This window comes from Rhinolophus sinicus, chromosome 4, assembly GCF_057876585.1.
Source record: "Rhinolophus sinicus isolate RSI-liver-muscle chromosome 4, RSI-T2T, whole genome shotgun sequence".
Classification (NCBI taxonomy): Eukaryota; Metazoa; Chordata; class Mammalia; order Chiroptera; family Rhinolophidae; genus Rhinolophus; species Rhinolophus sinicus.
The window spans coordinates 60484615-60504038 of NC_142504.1; the positions used below are offsets into that span (position 1 = coordinate 60484615).

Here is a 19424-nt window from a genome sequence, read left to right on the forward strand (position 1 = left end):
CACAGAGTTCACTGATTCCAGACTTTATCTATTGTCTCTATGCTAAAGGCTCCCAAATCTACACCCTCCACCATCTCCCTTCACCCTTTCCAGCCTCTCACCTCCAGTGACTTGACAAATCACTAAATGATGCTTGCTGGCCCTTGGAATCAGCAGGATTTTTCCTACTTCTTTACCACCTCTCAGCATCCAAAATTATTCCTTTTCCTTTCACTGTATGATCTCAGTTCCACTGCTTCTTAACTGTGTGGCCTTGGACACGTTACTTCACCTTTGTGTTACTTATGTGTCTCGTTTTCCTTATATGTAAAACAATAATAGTACCTAGCACATAGGGCGGTGGTCAGGATTCAATGAGAAAAAACCTGGGCACAGCCCGTAGTACCGAGCAAACACTTGATTAATTTTAGTTATTCCTCCTCCTCCCATTATTATTATCAAAATAATTTTTATACTGTAAAATAATAGGAAAAATAGCACTATTCTGGAAATTTGCTCCAAGGATGAGGAACAGGATAAGCACTTGAGTGATAAGTCAAACAGAATCCAGGAAAGAGCACAGGGCAGGAAAGGACTGACCATCTATTGACAAGTCTAGATATGATCTGAATATCAGAAATGTCTCATACCAGAAAAAAGAATTTATAGGGAGACCCAGTAGGGCACAGACTATAAACTGGAGGTGTGAAGGGAAGTCATCCAGGAGCAGCTGTGGGACAGATGAAAATGGCGTTCTCAGGAGAGTTAGTAGTGGGACAGGATCCAAATATGAAATTAGACTAATGAGTAAAGAAACCAAGCTTTATCCAACAGTAGAATCACGCTATGATTGACTGAGAAAGATACAATAGCACTTCTATGACATTTCTGCCAAAAATGAAGAACCTGAGTCTAGTCATGGGGAAACATCAGACAAACCAAAATTGAGAGATCTTCTATAAAATAACTGGCCTATCCCCTTCAAAAATGTCAAAATCATGAAAGACAAAGAAAGGCTTGAGAATTTTCCAGAATAAAAGAGACATGACAACTAAATGCAGTATGTGATTCTGGACTGGATAGTGGACTAGAAAAAAAAAAACTTTTTTCATTTGCTATAAAAGACACTATTGGGAAAACTGGCAAACTTTGAATAAAGTTTGTAATTATATAATAGCATCATATCAATGTCAAGTTCCTGATTTTTTTTATCATTGTACTGTGGTTTAGTAAGAAAATGTCTTTGCTCTTAAAAAATACACACTGAAGTATTTATGGGTAAAGGAGTATCATGTCTGCAACTTACTGTCAAATGGTTTAGAGAAAAAATCTATGGGGGCGGCCGGATGGCTCAGTTGGTTAGAGCATGGGCTCTGAACAACAGGGTTGCCGGTTAGATTCCCACATGGGCCAGTGAGCTGCGCCCTCCACAATTAGATTGAAGACAACAAGCTGCCACTGCGCTGCCAGAGAGGCAGATGGAGGGCTGAGTTGGTTAAAGTGTGAGCTCTCAACAACAAGGTTGCTGGTTCAATTCCCTCATGGGATGGTGGGCTGCGCCCCCTGCAAATAAAGATTGAAAACGGCAACTGCACCCTCCGCAACTAGATTTAAGGACAATGACTTGGAGCTGCTGGGCCCTGGAGAAACACACTGTTCCCCAATATTCCCCAATAAAATTTTTTTTAAAAAAAGGACTACATCTTGTATGACACTATTTATTTTTTTTTAAAATCTATGTCTATACACATACACAGAATAATAAAGCAAATGTGGCAAAATGTTAATGAGTGAAGGGTATGTAAGAATTATTCTTGCAAGTTTTCTATAAATTTGAAATTTTTTTGTTAATTAAGAGGAGAGAGAGAGAGAGAGAGAGAGAGAGAGAGAGAGAGAGAGAGAATGAGAATATATCACTTTAACTACTGGGCTAGTGAATGTGCTGGAATCACCAAAAAAGAAGAGAAAAACTGTGGGGACCGGGCAGGCCATCCTGGATTAAGAGCTCAGAATGCTCCAGGAGGAAGGAACACAGTTGCCATGAGACAAAGAACAACCCTGGTGGTTAGGGAAGACTGCTTTTCCCACTCATGTGTCCACGCCAAGGCAGGGAGACCAGGCTTCCAGCGACTTGCAACACTGAGAGGGGAGAGGAAGCCTTAGCAGTCATTTTGGAGGGGAAAAAGGGGGAAACGGGCAATGGAGGAAGAGAAAAAAAATAAGTGAGATGGATCAGGAAAAAGGAGAGAGCTGGAGATAGGGAGAGAAAAGAAAGAGAGCGGAGAAGATGGCATCACCAGAGACAAGGAGGAGGGAGGAGGGAATGGGTCTCCTCTCCAAGTAAGGTCGGTCACCTCCCAGCCCTCCAGTGTCCTCATGCAGTGATGGGTTATAAATCCAGGGACCCATCCACTCTGACACGGAAAGCTGCAACTCCACATTAGGAGTCTATCCTGTTTAGTGCCCCAGGTTCTGCCTTTCTGTTCCATCTACCGCAGGCATTTGGAGGAGGGACTGTAGGGCCCCACGAACCCTGAAACCCTATCTGGAACAGAATATACCTGCAGAGCACTTTCTACATGCCCCACACTTAGATACAGGTGTGAACAAGCAGAGATGCCCAAGAGATACACTGAAGACAGTGAGAAACCCAGTCAAAAGCCTGTTCCCAGGAGGGTAGCAACACCCTGAGTACTGAAGAGATGTGAAGGGTCCCCCACAGCTCAGGCTCTCCAGGGGCAGACTCCAGCTTGGCTTCAAAGTATGGAAGGTCAAGGAGTGGCTAAGTTGCTAGGGGACTCAGAAGAAGCTAGTTCAGTCCCCTCACTGTCCAAGAGATACCAAAGGACAGCCAACACCTTGCCCCTCAGGCTGATGAACTTCCTTCCCTGACACACCTGGTAACAGCGCTGTGAAGCTGCAGCCCCCTGGTGGCCGTCATTGGAAACTACCTCTTCCCTAGAGCCCTGGGGAAAATCAGGTCGCCCATCCCAGACTCAGGGTATCTTATGCTAGATAGGGGCCCTGTGAGATCCAAGGACCCATCACACTCCTCTTACAGATGATGAAACAAAAGCTCAGAGCGTGGAGGATACTTGCTCTAAGCTGTGAAGCTAAACTTGTCATGCTGTAAAGTTGTAAAACTCAGGCTCTTGTGTGGTCAAAGCCAGTCTTTCAAGACACCTGGTCAGGTCATCACTCAGACTTGGTTGGCTTCAGATGCAGAGGAGCAAACTGACAGCAGTTACATTACTTCTCCAAGTTCATCTACTACTTCCAATCTCTTTAAAGCTGGGCTTGAATCACGAGACTGGTTGACAAGTAAGCCAAGGCCAAGCTTCAGAGTTCTGCTGGGGACTAGAATTCTGGATGACCCGCCTATTGACTCCACACATCCACCCCTCTGGGACATGAGGCTAAGATGAAATGACATAATAAATGCAAAATACTTGGCCCATTGAAAGTACTCTTTTCTCCCCAAGGCAATCTCTGAAAGTCACACTACATGTCTTGCACTCCTCTGAGCTTTCCATGTGTGGGGACAGAGCCACGAGTACAGTTTCCAGGCTCTCGATCTCACGTGGAAAGGTGCTGGCTCAGGTAGAAAATGGCCATCAACTGTGATTGGATGGCCATCAGCTGTGGCTAGTTGGCCATCAGCTGTAACCAGTGAGCCACTGGCCACTAATATAACTGCTGTGGCTACGCTAGCAGCAGATGGTGGCTGAGCTAGCAAGAGTGGATTGCAGCTAGCTAGTGAGTTTGGTTGGCAGAGAGAAGCGAATGGCAGGTTGCAGATAGTGTGGCTCCTGCTTCCTGTGTCTCCAACCCAGCCGCCAGCAAGAGTGTGACTCCCGTATAGTATGACTCCCCTATATATAGCTCCATGGGTGTTCCTTTTTGGCCTCACCGTGTCCTGTGTTCTTGTGTGGGGAGCGGGAGCTGAGACCCAGCATGCCATCCTCCATGACAGGCCACCAGTGAGACTGGGGAGCAGGAAGACCCCTCAGGGTACTGGCGTATGTTTGCTTTTGTGTCTCGACCAGCCACCATCCAGAATACAGTGGTATGACTCCCCTACCTATGGCTCTGTGGGTGTTCCTTTTTGGCCTCACCATGTCCTGCGTTCTTGTGTGGGGAGCGGGAGTGGAGTCCCTGCCTGCCACCGTGTAATCCGGCTCCCAGTAGGCACATCTGTGGGCAGCTGTTATTATAATGGGCCCCTGAGGAGCCTAGGGTCCAAACACTGGAAGACGCCTAGGAAACGATCTGATGGCCTCAGCCCTTTGGCCGGTGGCTAGTAAGTCTAAAAGAGGTGGGCTGGCAAGCCTCTTCCAGAACACAGGTTGGCCTTTTTAGAGAGGCATTGCTGTGTTGATGGTTTTTTTTCCTCCCCAATTTCTATAAATCAACTGTGATGGTTCATTTACAACTTAAGCCCATTTCTGTTTTATCTAAGTGAGGAACACCTGGGAAGCATCTCCCTCAGGAAAAGAAGAAAACCTACATATTCTCTTATTGAGTTGCCCCAAATGAGAGTTCTTTTCCTGAGGCTAAATAACCAACAGTAATTATTCCTTATTTGCAACCCTTCTGTTGCTAACATGTTTCTTCTCTTGTGAAAACTTCTGGATTCACCAGTTTTAAGAGTGGTTACAAAATCAACAAAGTAGGTACACAATAAATATTTGCTGAACGAATTGTTGAAACTAAACAAGATTCACTAATTAGAGGGTAACTGATGCAAAATGTAAGGTTTCTTTACTCAGGTACCATCATTTGAATGTATCACAGCACTTAAGCTGCATTCTTCCCACGTGATGTGACAGCTGCTCAAAGGCTGCTAAGGAGCACTCTGACGAAGCTCCAGGTCACTGGACAACTGGGATTCTCCAGGTGTTTTCTTTTCATCTCACTATGGTGCTGGCTTTTATTCCCTAAATAGATCATGTTGCATTTTCATCCTCCTATTTCATCCTAGTTTTGTAGGTCTCATTCCCAATTTATCCAGGTCACACTGGACTTAATTTCTTCCTTATTAATCCATATTAATCATTATGGCAGCCATATCTCATGGATGACCTTCAGCATCAGCTAAAATATTAATGAACTGATTCCTCTGTTTAAGACATGGAATTAAAACAGGCATCAGGGCCAGTGGCCTTGAAAGATCACTTTAAATATCCCTTTAATGTCAAATTACTGAAAACTGTCCCGAGTGCAACACTCAAGACAGTTACCAGTTATTCAACCGAGTGCTAATATAAAAACACTCACAAAATTCATAATAGATTTGTATAAAACAGGTGCAATGGAAAAAACTTTCAGTATAATTAAAAACTAATTTTTAATGGTCAACCTCAGTAGTCATCAAAGAAATGTAAATTAAACAAGATGATAATTTTTTTGGCCTACCAACTTGACAATACCCAGTATTGGATCAGTGCAGAAAACAGGAACTTAATCCACTGCTGATAGGAACAGAAATCAGGCCACATTTTTTGGGGGGTGGGGGGGGACAATGTGAATGAAAAGCTTTAAAAACAAACATTCTGAACTCCCAATTTCACTTCTAGAAGTACACCCTAAGGAAACAATTAAGGATGCTCACAATTTGGTTTTAAGGATTCCCATCATGGCACAGTTCACATAACAAAGATTGGAAATCTTCCAGCTCTCACACAGCAGGGTGGACTGAAGAAATGGGAGCCTATCACTTGAGATACTATTTCAGCCTTAACGCTGAGGTTGGAGAGCTGTATTTGCTGGCTTGGAAAGATTTTGGTAAGTGAAACAGAAAAATCTGTATGCTATAAATCCATTTTTTTTTTGTAAAAGCATATTGGAAAAAAGCATATTTGTAAAACCATATGGAAAAAAAGTCCAGAAAGATATACGCCAACATGTTTACATTTGTTAACTCTGAGTGATGGGATTATAAGTGGTTTTTATTTTCTTCTTTTAACTTGTTTGCCTTTTCTAATTTTCATATAATGGTATTTACTAGTGGAAGGAAAAGGGGCCACATATTAAACCTGACAAGCTCAAGAGACTGAAAATAACCACATACGATGGTGTGAGCATAAAAAATTTCATAACTAAGTGGGCCATAGAGGGAAGTCACATCTTTAGCTTCCTTCATAAAGTTAATTTGTGTGTTTAAGTGGGCCTGTCTGTTGTCTTTTTGCACCTAAGATAACATCTTTGGAATGTCAGTAATCCTTTTTCCGGACCAGAGCTGGACAATGCAAAATCCCTCATTATTATGCTTGTCTCCTGATTACCATCTCTATGTGCTATAAAAAGCGAACTGTTAACTATCCTGCACCCACCCATGTAAAAGAAATACCTGTCTTTCCAATTTTCTTTTATCCAACCCCAGAGATTTCCCCGCTTTGCTTTCTCCCACTCCCTTAATCTATCAGCAATGGATTTCATGTAACCCTCCTCCTTTGATTTTATGTATAAAATGAGCTACAAACCCCCATTTCGCAGAACATTTTCTCAATCCATTGAGATTTTGCTTCCCAGCAATTGTCGTCTGTTTGGCTCAAATAAACTCTTATAAGCTTTCTCTTCGGGTGGATGTTTTTTGTTGACACTAGCATAAAACAAAAACAGGTTTTTTTGTTTGGTTGGTTTTTGGTGTCTAGGTGAAAGTGCTTCTGTCAGCTGTTCCTTCTTTTAGTAAACAAATCTGATGTGTGGGCAGTGACCTAGAAGGTCAAATGATTCTATAGCAGATACAATCTCTACAAGGATTCACTGTATAGAAACCACGTCCAAGTCCCAGCAGACAGCTGCTCTGATGATATTATTTCTACAAAATTCATTACAGGCTATAGTAATTAAAGTAGTCTCATGAATGATTTCATATAGAGAAGGAGAAAGCTCTTAGAGTAGAAACCTCAGATTTGAGATTTAGCTCTGCCACTTATTACCTGTGTAATTTAGTGCCACTTTTAAACCTCTCCAAGCCAGTTTCCTTAGCTATGAAACAGGGATACTAATCATACATGTTTTTACAAAATTCATCATGTTGCTGTGAGGTAAAATATATATGTGTGTGTGTATATGTGTGTGTGTGTGTGTGTGTGTGTGTGTGTGTGTGTGTGTGTGAAAATGATTTATAAAATAAAAACACTTTATGAAAGCTCCTTACTCAAGTGCAATGTTGTTTATGCCCAACCAACATTTCATTCCCCTCTTTCTGTTAATGGCACCTCAATTTTCCTTTGGAGGCACTCCTCCCCTCTTCTTGTTCCAGGGACCCTACCCCATGGCTTCAGCGGGGCTCAAGACCCACTCTGGGCCAGTGAGAACACTCCGTCCCCAAGGCCTTAGGATTGGTTTGGAGATGGGCTGATGACCCAGACCAGACTAATGAGACTTCCCTCTGAGACTTTTCCAGAAGTGATGGGGAGGCAGAGTTCTCTCCTGCAGGGGTCGCTACGTGAAAGGAGGATGAAACTGCAGATACTGGGGGATGTTGAAGCCCTCACACAGGAACAACCTGCCTAAGAATGAAGCCAATGAGGGAGAGTAAAGCACCATGGAGCAAGTCAAGTTCTGATGCCGGTTCAATCCCTGGACCCCACCTGCCTAGAGCTCTGCAGTTACTGAGCTAGGAAACACCTATGAGCCTGTTTAAGTTGGGTTTCTAGAACTTGCCAACCCCAAAAAGTTGTCTCTTTTCTTGTAAAACACCAATTAGCTTGTTCACTAGGAAATTAAAACTCTATGAAGGAGCTTGGAAAGTGAAAGCAGTGGAGGGAGACAATAGGGACAATCTTGAGATGGGAAACATGGTAACATGGGAAAACATTCTTAATCATTAACAATTCTGCATGAATTAATTGACCGGGCTTTAAGCTGGCTTGCTGCTAGCTGATGGAGTGGTAAATTTACATTCCATTTCTTTTTCCCTACTTTGTAAGAATACCCTTTTCACTTGAAATGTCAGAGAATCATGGTATTTTAAAGCCGGAAAAAGACTTCACTCTATTATTCCCATGGTTTCACTTACAGATGAAAAAACTGAAGCCAAGATTAGAAAAGGAACCCACTCACGGTCACACCACTTATCATCAAACAGAAACTTCATCAGCTGTTTTTGCCATTGGACTCTGAGAATCACCGCTACAGAGGGAAAAGGGAGGCACCAGCTCTAGTTCTTCTAGGCTCAACAGACTAGAAATGAGATGTGTAACAATACTACTGACAATAAAATGTACTGGTTTCCTCTCTAACACATACCATCAATGTGCTCTCATGGCAAGAACACAGGTCCATAGGCATCACTGCTCAGGAGAAACTGATTCTAGACTCAGCTCTGCCACACACAAGCTGTGTGAGCTTAGGCAAAGCTCTTGTTATAGGAAAGCATACCAATCAGAAGATGAGCAATGAGGGAGCCTGGACAAAAGCAGCTCTCTTTCCTCCACCTGCTCTGCACCCCTTTTCCATTCCCCTTGGAGGACACTTATGTCCCCATCTCACAGTTCTTCAGGTATGTACAATAGAAATAAGGAAACAGACCTGCATTGTGGAACTGGTATGAGCAGGAGAAAGAATATATGCAAAGTGTCCATTACATGGCTTGTGTTCACTGAATGCCAGGTATTTTTATTATAATGAGACCTAGAGAAGCCAATGGGATAAGAGAGATGAAGTGAGAGAAAAAGGAGGGGAAACAAATGGGGGAGGGGTGCAGAGCAAATCCGAGTTAATCAAAGCTAGGGCTTTCCCACTGTGATCCTGAGGAAGGTCTAGGCACACAACTGGTGATTTCTTGACCAGGCTCTCTGAGTGACTGCTTGTCTTAGACTAGAATCTCAATAGTCTGAACAAAAGGCAAAGCCCAAAGAAAGACCTAGTACCTATAATTGTCCAGTATAAGGTAAAAGTGGCATTTCTTTTCAATGAAGAGAGGAGACTTGTCAATGAATGCTACTGCAGCAATAGCTTATATATGTGAGGGAAACGAATTGGATCCCTGTCTTACACCACATACCAAAATAAATCACAGCTAGAATAGAGTGAAATATAAAAAATTAAGCTCAAAAAGAATAGAAGAAATAAAGTTGCATATATCTCAGGGAGGAAAAGGCTTTTCGAAACAAAGCAAAGAAAAACACATAAAAACATTTCAAAAGAAGCACTATTTTAAGCTTATAAAAATTAAATTTATGTATATCAAAAATTAATATAATAAAAATAAAGGTAATTGACAAGCCAGAAAAATGTTTTCTATATATGTCAGAAAAAAGGTTAGTATCCTTTTTACATGAAATGTGTACAATGATAAAAAAAATTAAAGCCTCAGTAGAAAAAAAATAAAAAGTAATAATAGTTAATATTTACAGAGGACTTACAATGTGCAAGCACTATGCTAAGTGCTTTAAATGTATTATTGCATTTAAATCTCACAACCCTATGTTACTACTATTATCCTCATTTCCTAGATGAGAAAACTGAGGCTTAGCTTGTTACTTGCCAAAAATCACATAGCTATTCAACGGCAGTGCTTACACTGGAGTCTGCCTGACTCCAAAGCCTGTTCTCTCAATTACACTATGCTTCAAATCAAACATGAGAACTATAAATGAAAGAATACGTGTATTTGTAAATGGAGAATATATAGAATATGTATACATATATATGTGAATATATATACATACGTAAGTTAAAATTTACTAGTAATCAGAGCCATTATAATTTTGCCTATCAAACTGACAAAGATTTCTATTAATAAATAACAAAATTTGTGTGTGGGAAGGGTTCAAAAAACTGGCATTCATTCCATTTCTGGTGGGTATGCAAACTGGAACCACCTTTCTGCCGGGTGATTTGGAAATATTTAACAAAAGCCTGTGGAAAGATGCACATCCTTTGTGTCAGACATGCTTCACCCCCTGCAAATCCACTCTCCACCCTTCTCTACCTTACCCTGGCCCAGGAAGAGTGGCCCAGTGGATTACATCAACAGGCCATGCCTTGCTTCCTGACCTGACTCCCAGACAGAGGTGGGTATGGGAGAATGACAGGGACCCTGGCAGGAGCTGGGAGGAGAGGGAGGTTGGGTATTTATTCTCCTGGTTCCTTCCCTGTCAGGCCACCTGCTCCCCACCACTCTCTGTCCTTTCATCCTTCCCTCCCTTTGTCTCTTTGGGTATAGGGCACTGATTACTCTGCTGCCGCTGGCTCTGGATTCCTTTGCAAATTCACTGATCTATAAATAAACCCTCTTTGGATTATCTTAGTTTATTTGTGTCATCTGCTTCTGGGTGGGATGCTAACTGACACACCTTTAGATCCTGCAATTTCATTTTAGAAATTTATCTAAGGAAACAATCAGAAAAGTATAAAAACATACGAAGATATTTGTAGCAGCATTAAAATGAAGACAACCTAAATATTCAACAATAGTGAACTGGTTTCAAACATATGATTATCTACATGATGAAATACTATATAGTCATTAAAAATCAGGTTATAAAAAATACTTAATGATGTGGAAATACAGTTATGAAATATTTTAACTGAAGATATTATGTCCCCTATGATTCTAATTTTGCATACAAAAGTGACTAGAAGAATACAGTGGTACCTCGGTTTTCGAACATAATCCAGAAGTTCTGAAATGTACAAAAACAGCCGACAGCTAGGCCTCAGGATCTTGCACTCAGCAGAAGCCATGTGACATGTTCGACTTCTGAGTTGTGTTCGAAAACCGAAGCATTTACTTCTGGGTTTACGGCGTTCATAAACCAAAATGTTAGTCAATGGAGACGTTCGAAAACCGAGGTACCACTGTATATTCCAAACTACTAGTAGTAATTATCTTTTAGTTATGACATCCTGGAAAGATTTTATTTTCCTATTTGTATTGTTTTTGTATTTCTCATATTTTCTACAATTTTCACATATTATTTTTGTAATTAGAGAACATCAATCCAAAATATTATATATTTTAAAAAGAAAAATTAGGGCCAAATTCTGTTAACACCCCGCCCCAATATGCATGTGCCCACGCACACACACAATTTGACAGTCTGACGTTTAAGAATGGGCTCCTGCTGGCCAAAGACAGGTGCCTGCTGCTGTAGCTGGAAGCATGTGAGCTCTGCTGTATTTGTAATCAGCCATGATACATGCATTCCTGTTGAGCCCAGGCCCCACATGTCCATCAGCCATGCTCTGTAAACCCAGAAACCAATCTGGTACATGACTGATGGCAGGGTAGTTAGAATGCCTTGATGAGTATAGAGAGACCTAAGGGGGGACATGGGATGTGGTGATCTCCAGGAACCTTCGACAGAGACAATACAGCAGGTAGGGAAAAACAAACAAACAAACAAAACCCCAGACCTTGGAAATACCTCAGCTTGAATCATGACTGACCATCTGAATAGTTGTATGACTGTTAAGCATGCTTTTAACCTTTCTAAGCCTCAGTCTTCTCATGTGTAAAATGGGGATAATATTGTGAGCACAGGATACAAGCTCACTAAACAGCAGTGAATATTAAAGAGAAAAGAGCCTCCTGAGCCAACAGACACTTGGAGTCCCAGAGACTTGGCTTTAATACACAGGAAAAGCTGGTGGGAAGAGAGAAAAGACATGATTCACGGAAGAAAATGGTCCTTTGGCATTTTGCCAAGACTGCCTCACACCCAGCTGCAATCAACATACTTTTAGGTAAGAAGAGCTACCTGCAGTGGGTCCCAGGTCCAGACTAGAGTCATTCAGCTCCTCTTCTTCCCAGAAGTACTGTGGTGGCTGCAGAATGCGGGACTCTTCACTCTCTTCACTGGAGAACCCCGACCCAGGGGCTTCCAGGCCAGCTCCCAGTCCCATGGGCTCACTGGGCTCCTCCGAGCCCAGTGGATCCAGGCCAGTGGGCAGCAGGAGGTCCAGCAAGGAGGTGGAGGTGAGGCCCTCTGGGCCAGGCTCATCAGACCCAGCTGCAAACGTGCCCAGGGACACTCCTGCACAAACATGAAAGCCAGATGATTGTGAGAGGCCATAGAGGACAGGCTGGCATGGGGTTAAGACATATCTCCACAACAAAGAACGTGGGGTGGAAGCGGGGCTTTGGGGGACACTCCTGACTCCTAGGGGCTGCAAGGAGATTCTGAGATGCTGTTCTTATTTCAAAAGAGCCAAAATATTTAGCCCTCCCTGGGGACAACCCTCTTTGTCTGCCAAAGGGGAGATAAAGGGAGATGGGCAGGAGAGAGTAAGGAATCAACTGACTCAGCATCTGCTGGGCATCTATTCACTCAGAAATGTAGACCGAATACCCATTCTTTGCCACAGCTGTGCTAGGTGCTAGAGGCACAAATGCAGCCAAGAAGAGGTCCCTGCTTTAAAGGATCTTGTGTGAATATTGTTCCCCAGGCTGCTATCCTAGACTGCAAATTTTCCAAAACTGCAATAAGAGCGGATTTTTATTTTAGCAATATAGGATCCTTAATAGTCTTTAAAAACACTATGTGAGGTCAAAGGTCAATTCATCCAGTGTTGGTAATGACATGTTTGTTTAGAATCTCTCTCTCCTAATTTACAAAACAAACAAACAAACAAACAAAAACCCAATAAATTAAAGGGCATCTTTGTTTGTTACAAAATAAACAAATGGACAAAAGAAATTAAAGGGCATCTTCTTTTTCCTCTCTTACTCCCATTCACTAAGAATAGCAATAGAGCCATATTTGACAGTTTCACAACTTAATTACTAACTTAATTACATGAATACTACTAACTTGCTATATGTCTTCCGGAAATTTGCTTAAAACCTCTGGGTCTCTCAGTCTCCCTATCCGAAAAATGAGGACGGTGGATGAAATGACCTCTGAATTTTCTTTTCTAAGACTAACATTTAGTGATGCAGGAAAGAGGGAATTTCAGGAGTTATTTCCTGCTCTGCCCCTGTTGTACACTGTGACCTGAATTGACAGTAGTTCATGGAAATTTTAGTGATGTTTATAATAAAAATAAAAGCAAACATTATTGGTACTGCATGCTAAATGCTTTGCAAGCATTATCCGAATTTTAATCTTTACAACTACTTTATGAAATAGTAAGCTGTAAGGTTGGCATGTGCCGGCACAGTGACAGCCCATTAAAGAAAACAAGGGCATTCCAGACTCAAAACTGAGTTCTATCAGAGCTAGGATGAGCATCCTGAGGCTGTGCACGCTGTGCACAGTGGGGCGACACAGGACCACGAATAACATCTACCGTGTTGCCCCAAAAGTAAGAACGAGTCTTGTATTAAGTTTTGCTCCAAAAGACACATTAGGGCTTATGTTCAGGGGATGTCCTCCTGAAAAATCATGCTAGAGCTTATTTTCTGGTTAGGTCTTATTTTCTAGGAAACACGGCAGTCATAAGGACAACATTCCTGGGTAGAGTGAAAGGGGCTTAACAAAGTAAAAAGTATGCCGACAAGGATATACAGGTCTTGAAATGAGACAGAAGGATGTTCTAGTAGAGAGAACTTGATGCCAGGAAAGCGGGTTTACATTCTGGCTTCCCTAGCTGAGTGACTGTGTAGCTATTTCACCACCAGCAGCCTGAGTTTCCTTGTCAGTAAAGCAAGGACTATAATTCCTCCAGCCCTCACAGAGGCAGGGGCATCAAATGAGGTAAGCGCCATGCATTGTGTGTAAACTGTGCTACAAAGAGCAGATTGTATTCTACAAATGTAAGTATTATTATTCTCTATAAAGAACAGACAACTGGGATATTCTTGGCCAGGAAAAGAGAATATTTAAGAGAGACAATGGTCAGTATCTTCAAATATATTAAAATAAAAGGTTGATATAAATAATAAAGATCGGTTATTCTATGTCTTCAGAGAAAAAGGTAGGACTAATGGATGAAAATATGGGATAGCATCAGGGGGCCCAAGAACCTTTAACCAGAAGCTGGCAATGCCTCTGGTTACCTCCACCCACCGCCTAACTCTTCCTCCAGCCTCCAGCTCAGCGTCTGAGAAGTGTCCTCTAGCCACTCCTAGTCGAGGCTGGGTACCACTCCTGTTACCACAGCCTTCTGAACAGATTCCTTTTCTCAATGAATTGTACCAAATCTTCTGACAGACTCCCTCACTGAATAGTGAGCCCACAGACGGTGGGTCCTGTGTCAGATTCAGCTTTGTCATTCCAATGCTTTGACAGTCTCTGAAATATAATAGGGGCTCAATAGACGTTTGAACAAATGAAAGAATAAACGAATAAATAACCCTCTTGTTTTACAGATGAAATAACTGAGGCCTCATGAGATTAAGGTCAAATAGCTAGTTAATAGAAGAGCTGTAATTAGGTCTTGCAGATGCTCCACGAAGAAGGACTGGAAAGCTCCTTGTTAGGCTGAGTACCCTTCTTCTAAAGTATAGATAAAGGAAGAGAATACCCAAGAGAGCATACATACTTCATAGCATTTAAGGAGCAAGGAAAGAGGCCTGAGCTGAAGACTGAAAGACATCCCTTTCCTTCTAGCACTCTGCTCAGGTGCCCATGGCAAATCCAAACCATAGGGTGGCTCAAAGTGCCGGAATCTCTCCTCTTGCAAAAGACCTCAAGTCAGTAAAGTAGTTCCCTATACTTTCACCAAAATCCCCTTTATTTATATTTCTGTGTGGACCCTATGTTTGGAAATATGTCACCTACAAATTATACTCACTTAATAGTTATTTTCTCATTTTTAGAAAGTGAATCAGAATCATATGGCAATCAGATACAATACCAATTAGAATTGAACTTCGGTTTTAGGTGGGCTGCAGTTTCTTATTGGAGGTAAAATTTGCATTAGACTTTCAGTTACACAGAATATGGTTACCCCTGAGTTTCTATTCTGTGTCATGTATTGCACCAGGCCCTCTCTGGGGATACAAAGATAAACACAAGATAGCCTTTGCCCTGAGGGAAATGACCAATGTTTGGAAAATGTAATCTAAGTTTTGTATAAGATACTAGCTGACATAACAGTCTACTCTGCAGAGGTGATGTCCCTAGCAAGGGGAAATCAAATAACAGAAACTAATCTGGAAAACCTTGTGCAGTCCAGGAAGAAAAAAAGTTAACTGATGAGAAATATTTGTGATAATAACAAAAATTTTACAGGTTCCAAGGGCACCTGAGCAGCCAATATTTAAGACCATAAGGTACAGATCCTTATGTACATACCCTAGTCTCTGGCAGGTATGTTGGGAAAGACATTACTTCAGCCTTTTTAGAAAAGTGCAAACTGATTTTAAGAATTCTTGGAATTTTACTCTCTACAAAACCACTGGAGGATCAAAAACACAAGAACTGTCTCTCTCAGATCTGAACTGTGGTGGCAGCAGAGAAGTCACTGCCATCTAGGACTTGGTCATGCTCTCCAGAAAAGCTTGGATCCTGACAAAACTGTATCTGCCCTCTTAAGGAAAGTCTGGCCAGCAGTCCTGTTGATTTCCTACCTATGGGAATAAAATACTTTTTATTAATAGTGAAGCTCTGTGCAGAGGACTGTGGTCTGATGAATTCACTGGGTCTATTCTCTACCATTTCCATGACTTAGGCAATTCCTCCATTCTCTGAACCTCTCTCTTTCACCTGTTAAGCAGAGAAGCCATAATATCTCTCTTCTTCTCCTTCTCTCTCCTTGTCTTCCTTTCCCAACAGTCTGATAGGAATTAACAGAGATTTTGATAACTTTACTGAAAAGCTGTGTGTGAAAAAAGGAATCTGGTTTTCCGTTCTTTTTCCAGTAAACAGTTCCATATTTTTGAAGTTATGTTTCCCCATGATGATTCTTTTTTCTTTATATATAGACTTTGATATCTTCAAAAGCCTTGGCAATGGGTAATTATTTAGGTAATTACGATAAGTTACTTATTTTCAAACTTGCCCACCAAAATAGTAGCTAAGACCTAACCATTCTGTATATAATTATTTTTGCACTTAACTGATCTGCCTTGAGACTCCACCTGATTTAAATTTCAGAATTACACATTTTGTAATTGATTTTTTCCTCTGACACCTAAAATTTTCTGTTATTTCATCACACCCAACAGAGGGAGAGAGAGAAAAAGAAGGGACATGAAAAGGATGTGGGATCATCCTTAAAGAATTGAAAATCTGACCCAAACACACTCAGAGAAAGAGGCAAATGAAGCAGGCTTGTATCTTAGGGAGTGAAAAAACAAGGCCTTAGTAATCCCATGTTTTATCTTCCCTGCAATCTGCTCCTGATCTAAATGTCATTTTCTGATTTCCACTATCAGCTCCACCTCCAGTCTCCCACTAATCGGCAGCTCTAAAGTCCATATCTCTCTAAGACACCAATACGGGAGCTACCCAGCAGCATCTGTCACATAGTCCCAACACCCCTGAGTGTCAGCTACAACAGAAAATGTCTAGCACTGTCATCCTACCACATACACACACACACACATACTCATGTGTGTATCTGCACATCTCAGACAAACAAGGATGAAGGGTGTTTGTAGGTTTCCACACAAAGGTATGTAAAACGAGACATACTGTTAGACGAGACATACTGTTAGACACACACATGTTGCCCATGCACGGGGGTAATAATGTGTGTCATGAAGAGTGAGTATGGGAGGGAAGAGCAGGGAGAAAGAATAAAAGGGAGAGAAGCTGCCAACAGTATCCATGGCTAGCCATGTTCTGACACACTTTGCTGGCTAGTTCTGGTGTGGCTATCACATACAAAAAAAGCAAACTAATCAATATTTATTTGTTGAATCTCACCTTCTTTACAGAGGATTTAAGGTATGCAAGGAATAGAGGTAGGTGTTGTGTGAGTGTCTGAGACAAATACTCGTGGACATTTTTTCTGTGTACACCACTTAGGTCCTTACCTATCCCTGACTGACAGTGGAGAAAAAGTAATCCCACCGAACTGAGCCTTTGTGGGACATGCTCAGTAGTGGCCCCTTTCCCCTCCCAGCTTGGGACTCTGCCACTATGGGCCATGGCAATGGTCCAGCTCATTGCCACCATCAAGCAAAGACTGCTCCTCCCCTCAGGAAGAACCCTTCACAAGTCTCTCCTTCACTCACACATATAAAATAATGTGCCTGTTTCTTTGTGGGTTAACTGCATGGGAACTGCCTACTAGCCAGTGTCCCATGCACACTGCTACATACACTCGCACACAAGTTTTCCCCGTGTGTCCACTGGAAGTGGAATCACTCCAGGCTGTCTGATACGGAGTGCGCACACACACTCATTCAAGTGTTCCTCTCCACCAACACCAATTACCAATCATGTTTTAAGATGTATTCATGACATACTCTCCCCACCACTGTCAGCCACATGGAGAAACTGCTTAGCCATGTCTTGACTTGACCCTCCCTTGCAGACAGCCCTTCTCCCTACCCCATTCTGTGGTGGTGGCCTGTCTCATAGGCTGTCACATACCCTGTGCCAACCTCCTGCACAGATATAAATACTGACCACCATTCAGTTGTTTGCAGGCTCTGTCTCTTTCTCACAGGAACATCCATTTCACACCTGCCCCCCCCACACAAACCTATCATCAACCATATATATCCCAGTGCCCTTGAGAAGCTGCTGAAACCCGTGTCTCAGAGGGTCTCTCACACATCCCTGCTGTCAGCTGCGCAGAAACTATCCAGCAGTGTCACTGTCACAGAGACCTCCTCGGGGCTGCCATACCTCTTTTTTGACAGCTCCTAATAAAGTTGCCCAGCACAGCCTAGGACATGCACTCACAATGACACACCCCTCGTCCTGTCCAGCGACAACACACACGTAAACACACTCTCCACTGTCGCAGCTCTTTGGCAGTCTCCCCTCGCTGCTGCAGACACCTCCGCCCCATGCTCACTGTCGCGGCCCCGTGCGACCTTTAAATGCTGTCTCCCATCCCTATATGGCTGTGTAGGAGGCTGGCGGGCCGGTACGTCCTTCTCTCGGCCGTGCTCCGAGCTCCCCTCGTGCAGAGCCGCAAAGAGCGTGTTCAGGTGCCTGACCACACTCCCGGCTCCCTCGTGTGTCTCTGTGTGCGTATGTGTGTCGCTCATGCGTGGAACCGCTTACACTGCAGGCACACGCGGTCGCCCCACGCCCCCCACTCAAGAGCGCGCGTGTGGCGGACGAACGGCGCCGCCACCCAGCCAGACCGCGCTCCCGCCCCGCGCCAGCCCTTTGTTGGCGGCGGGGAGCTGTCCAGCACCTCGGACCGCCTCCAGGCCGCCCGTCCACGCGGCCGCCCGCCCTTCTGTCGGCGCGCACTCACTCCCGGCCAGCAGCAGCAGAAGCGGAGGCAGCAGCGGCAGTAGCCTGACGTCCCGCAGCAGCCAGCCCATGGTGCAGCTGTCGCCGCCCGCAACCGCAGCGGCGCGGGACCTCGGAGTGCGTCAGGGGCCGCGCAGGCGGCGGCGGCGGCGCGCGCCCGCCTCATTGGCCCACGAAGCCGTCACTCACCCCGGCCCGCCCGGCCCCGTGCCTCGGGCGCGCCCCCGCGGGCATTAGGCGGCTGCGCGGTTGGCCGCCCTTTCGCCTTGTGCCCTACACACGGCTGGAGGGGGTGGGGCTGCGAACGCGAGTGGAGACTGGGGCCTCGCACCTCGCGCCTCAGAGGATTCGCGGTCGCCTGCCTGTTCTCAGCGGCGGAAGTGAGTGTCTAGAGCCACCCAGTCACCCATCCCCTAGAAACATTTCCTGCGCGACCAGGAGGCAGAGAGTGGTCATCTGCATCAAATGAGATTCATCAGAGGACAGTGGAGTGACCACTGACAATGAAGAGATGGAGTATGGCTAATCGTACATCACGAGGTTGAACAGCAGCTCCAGGAGTGGGGCCGAGAAAGGATTTTCAGGGGCACTTGAGCGGGTGATGGGTGAAGACCAAGGTAAGAAAAGAGCAAGGCAAATGCGCTGGGCCAGAAGGGAACAAAGAACCATTATTGGAGCCGCTATAGTGCACATCCTTACTTCAAATTGGCACTGAGACGAGTAAACCTCTTCGCACCTTTGGATCTCTGTTGCTTCATTTGTTAAATGTGGGCTTTGAGTTATTAGGGCAGTGTTTCTTAACGTCTTTTAAGTGTTTTGTCCCTTTAGGCAACTAAAGTTCATTCCTCTGACAAGTACCACGGTAGTTAACAAAGCAGTCACACCCCCATTCTCATAGTTTAGTCTAGTGGAGATGACAAAGAAAAATCAACACCGTACATCTGATCCCATAATTACAACTGTAGTGAGGTCTGTCAAGAAGTAGAAGGGGTAACGACACAGTATAGAAAGGAAGTTTTACACTTGCCTTCCTGAAGAAACATTTAAGCTGGCACCTGCAAAGATAAATGGGGAGGAGGTTGGGTTGGGGAGAGAACATTACAGGCAAAGAGAAAAATGCATGTGTAGTTCCAGAATTAGAAAGGACCTCAACCTCTTTAAAGA

The 19424-nt window shown here is 43.6% G+C and overlaps 1 protein-coding gene across 3 annotated transcripts in view; it reads right to left on the reverse strand.

The window, feature by feature from the left end:
* Positions 1-18419, reverse strand: part of PODXL2 (podocalyxin like 2) — a 57854-nt gene extending 39435 nt beyond the window's left edge. Inside the window, exons 1-2 of one of the 3 annotated variants that reach the window (XM_019718599.3) lie at positions 18262-18419; positions 11694-11969 (exon numbers count right to left, since the gene is read on the reverse strand). In XM_019718599.3, coding sequence (XP_019574158.2) covers positions 11694-11969; positions 18262-18331 — 346 coding nt within the window. In that variant the 5' untranslated portion in view covers positions 18332-18419. Of the gene's footprint in view, positions 1-11693; positions 11970-18198 lie in introns of all 3 variants that reach the window. The other 2 variants (XM_019718598.3, XM_088797870.1) reach the window with 2 other exon arrangements.
* Positions 18420-19424: the final 1005 nt, after the last annotated feature.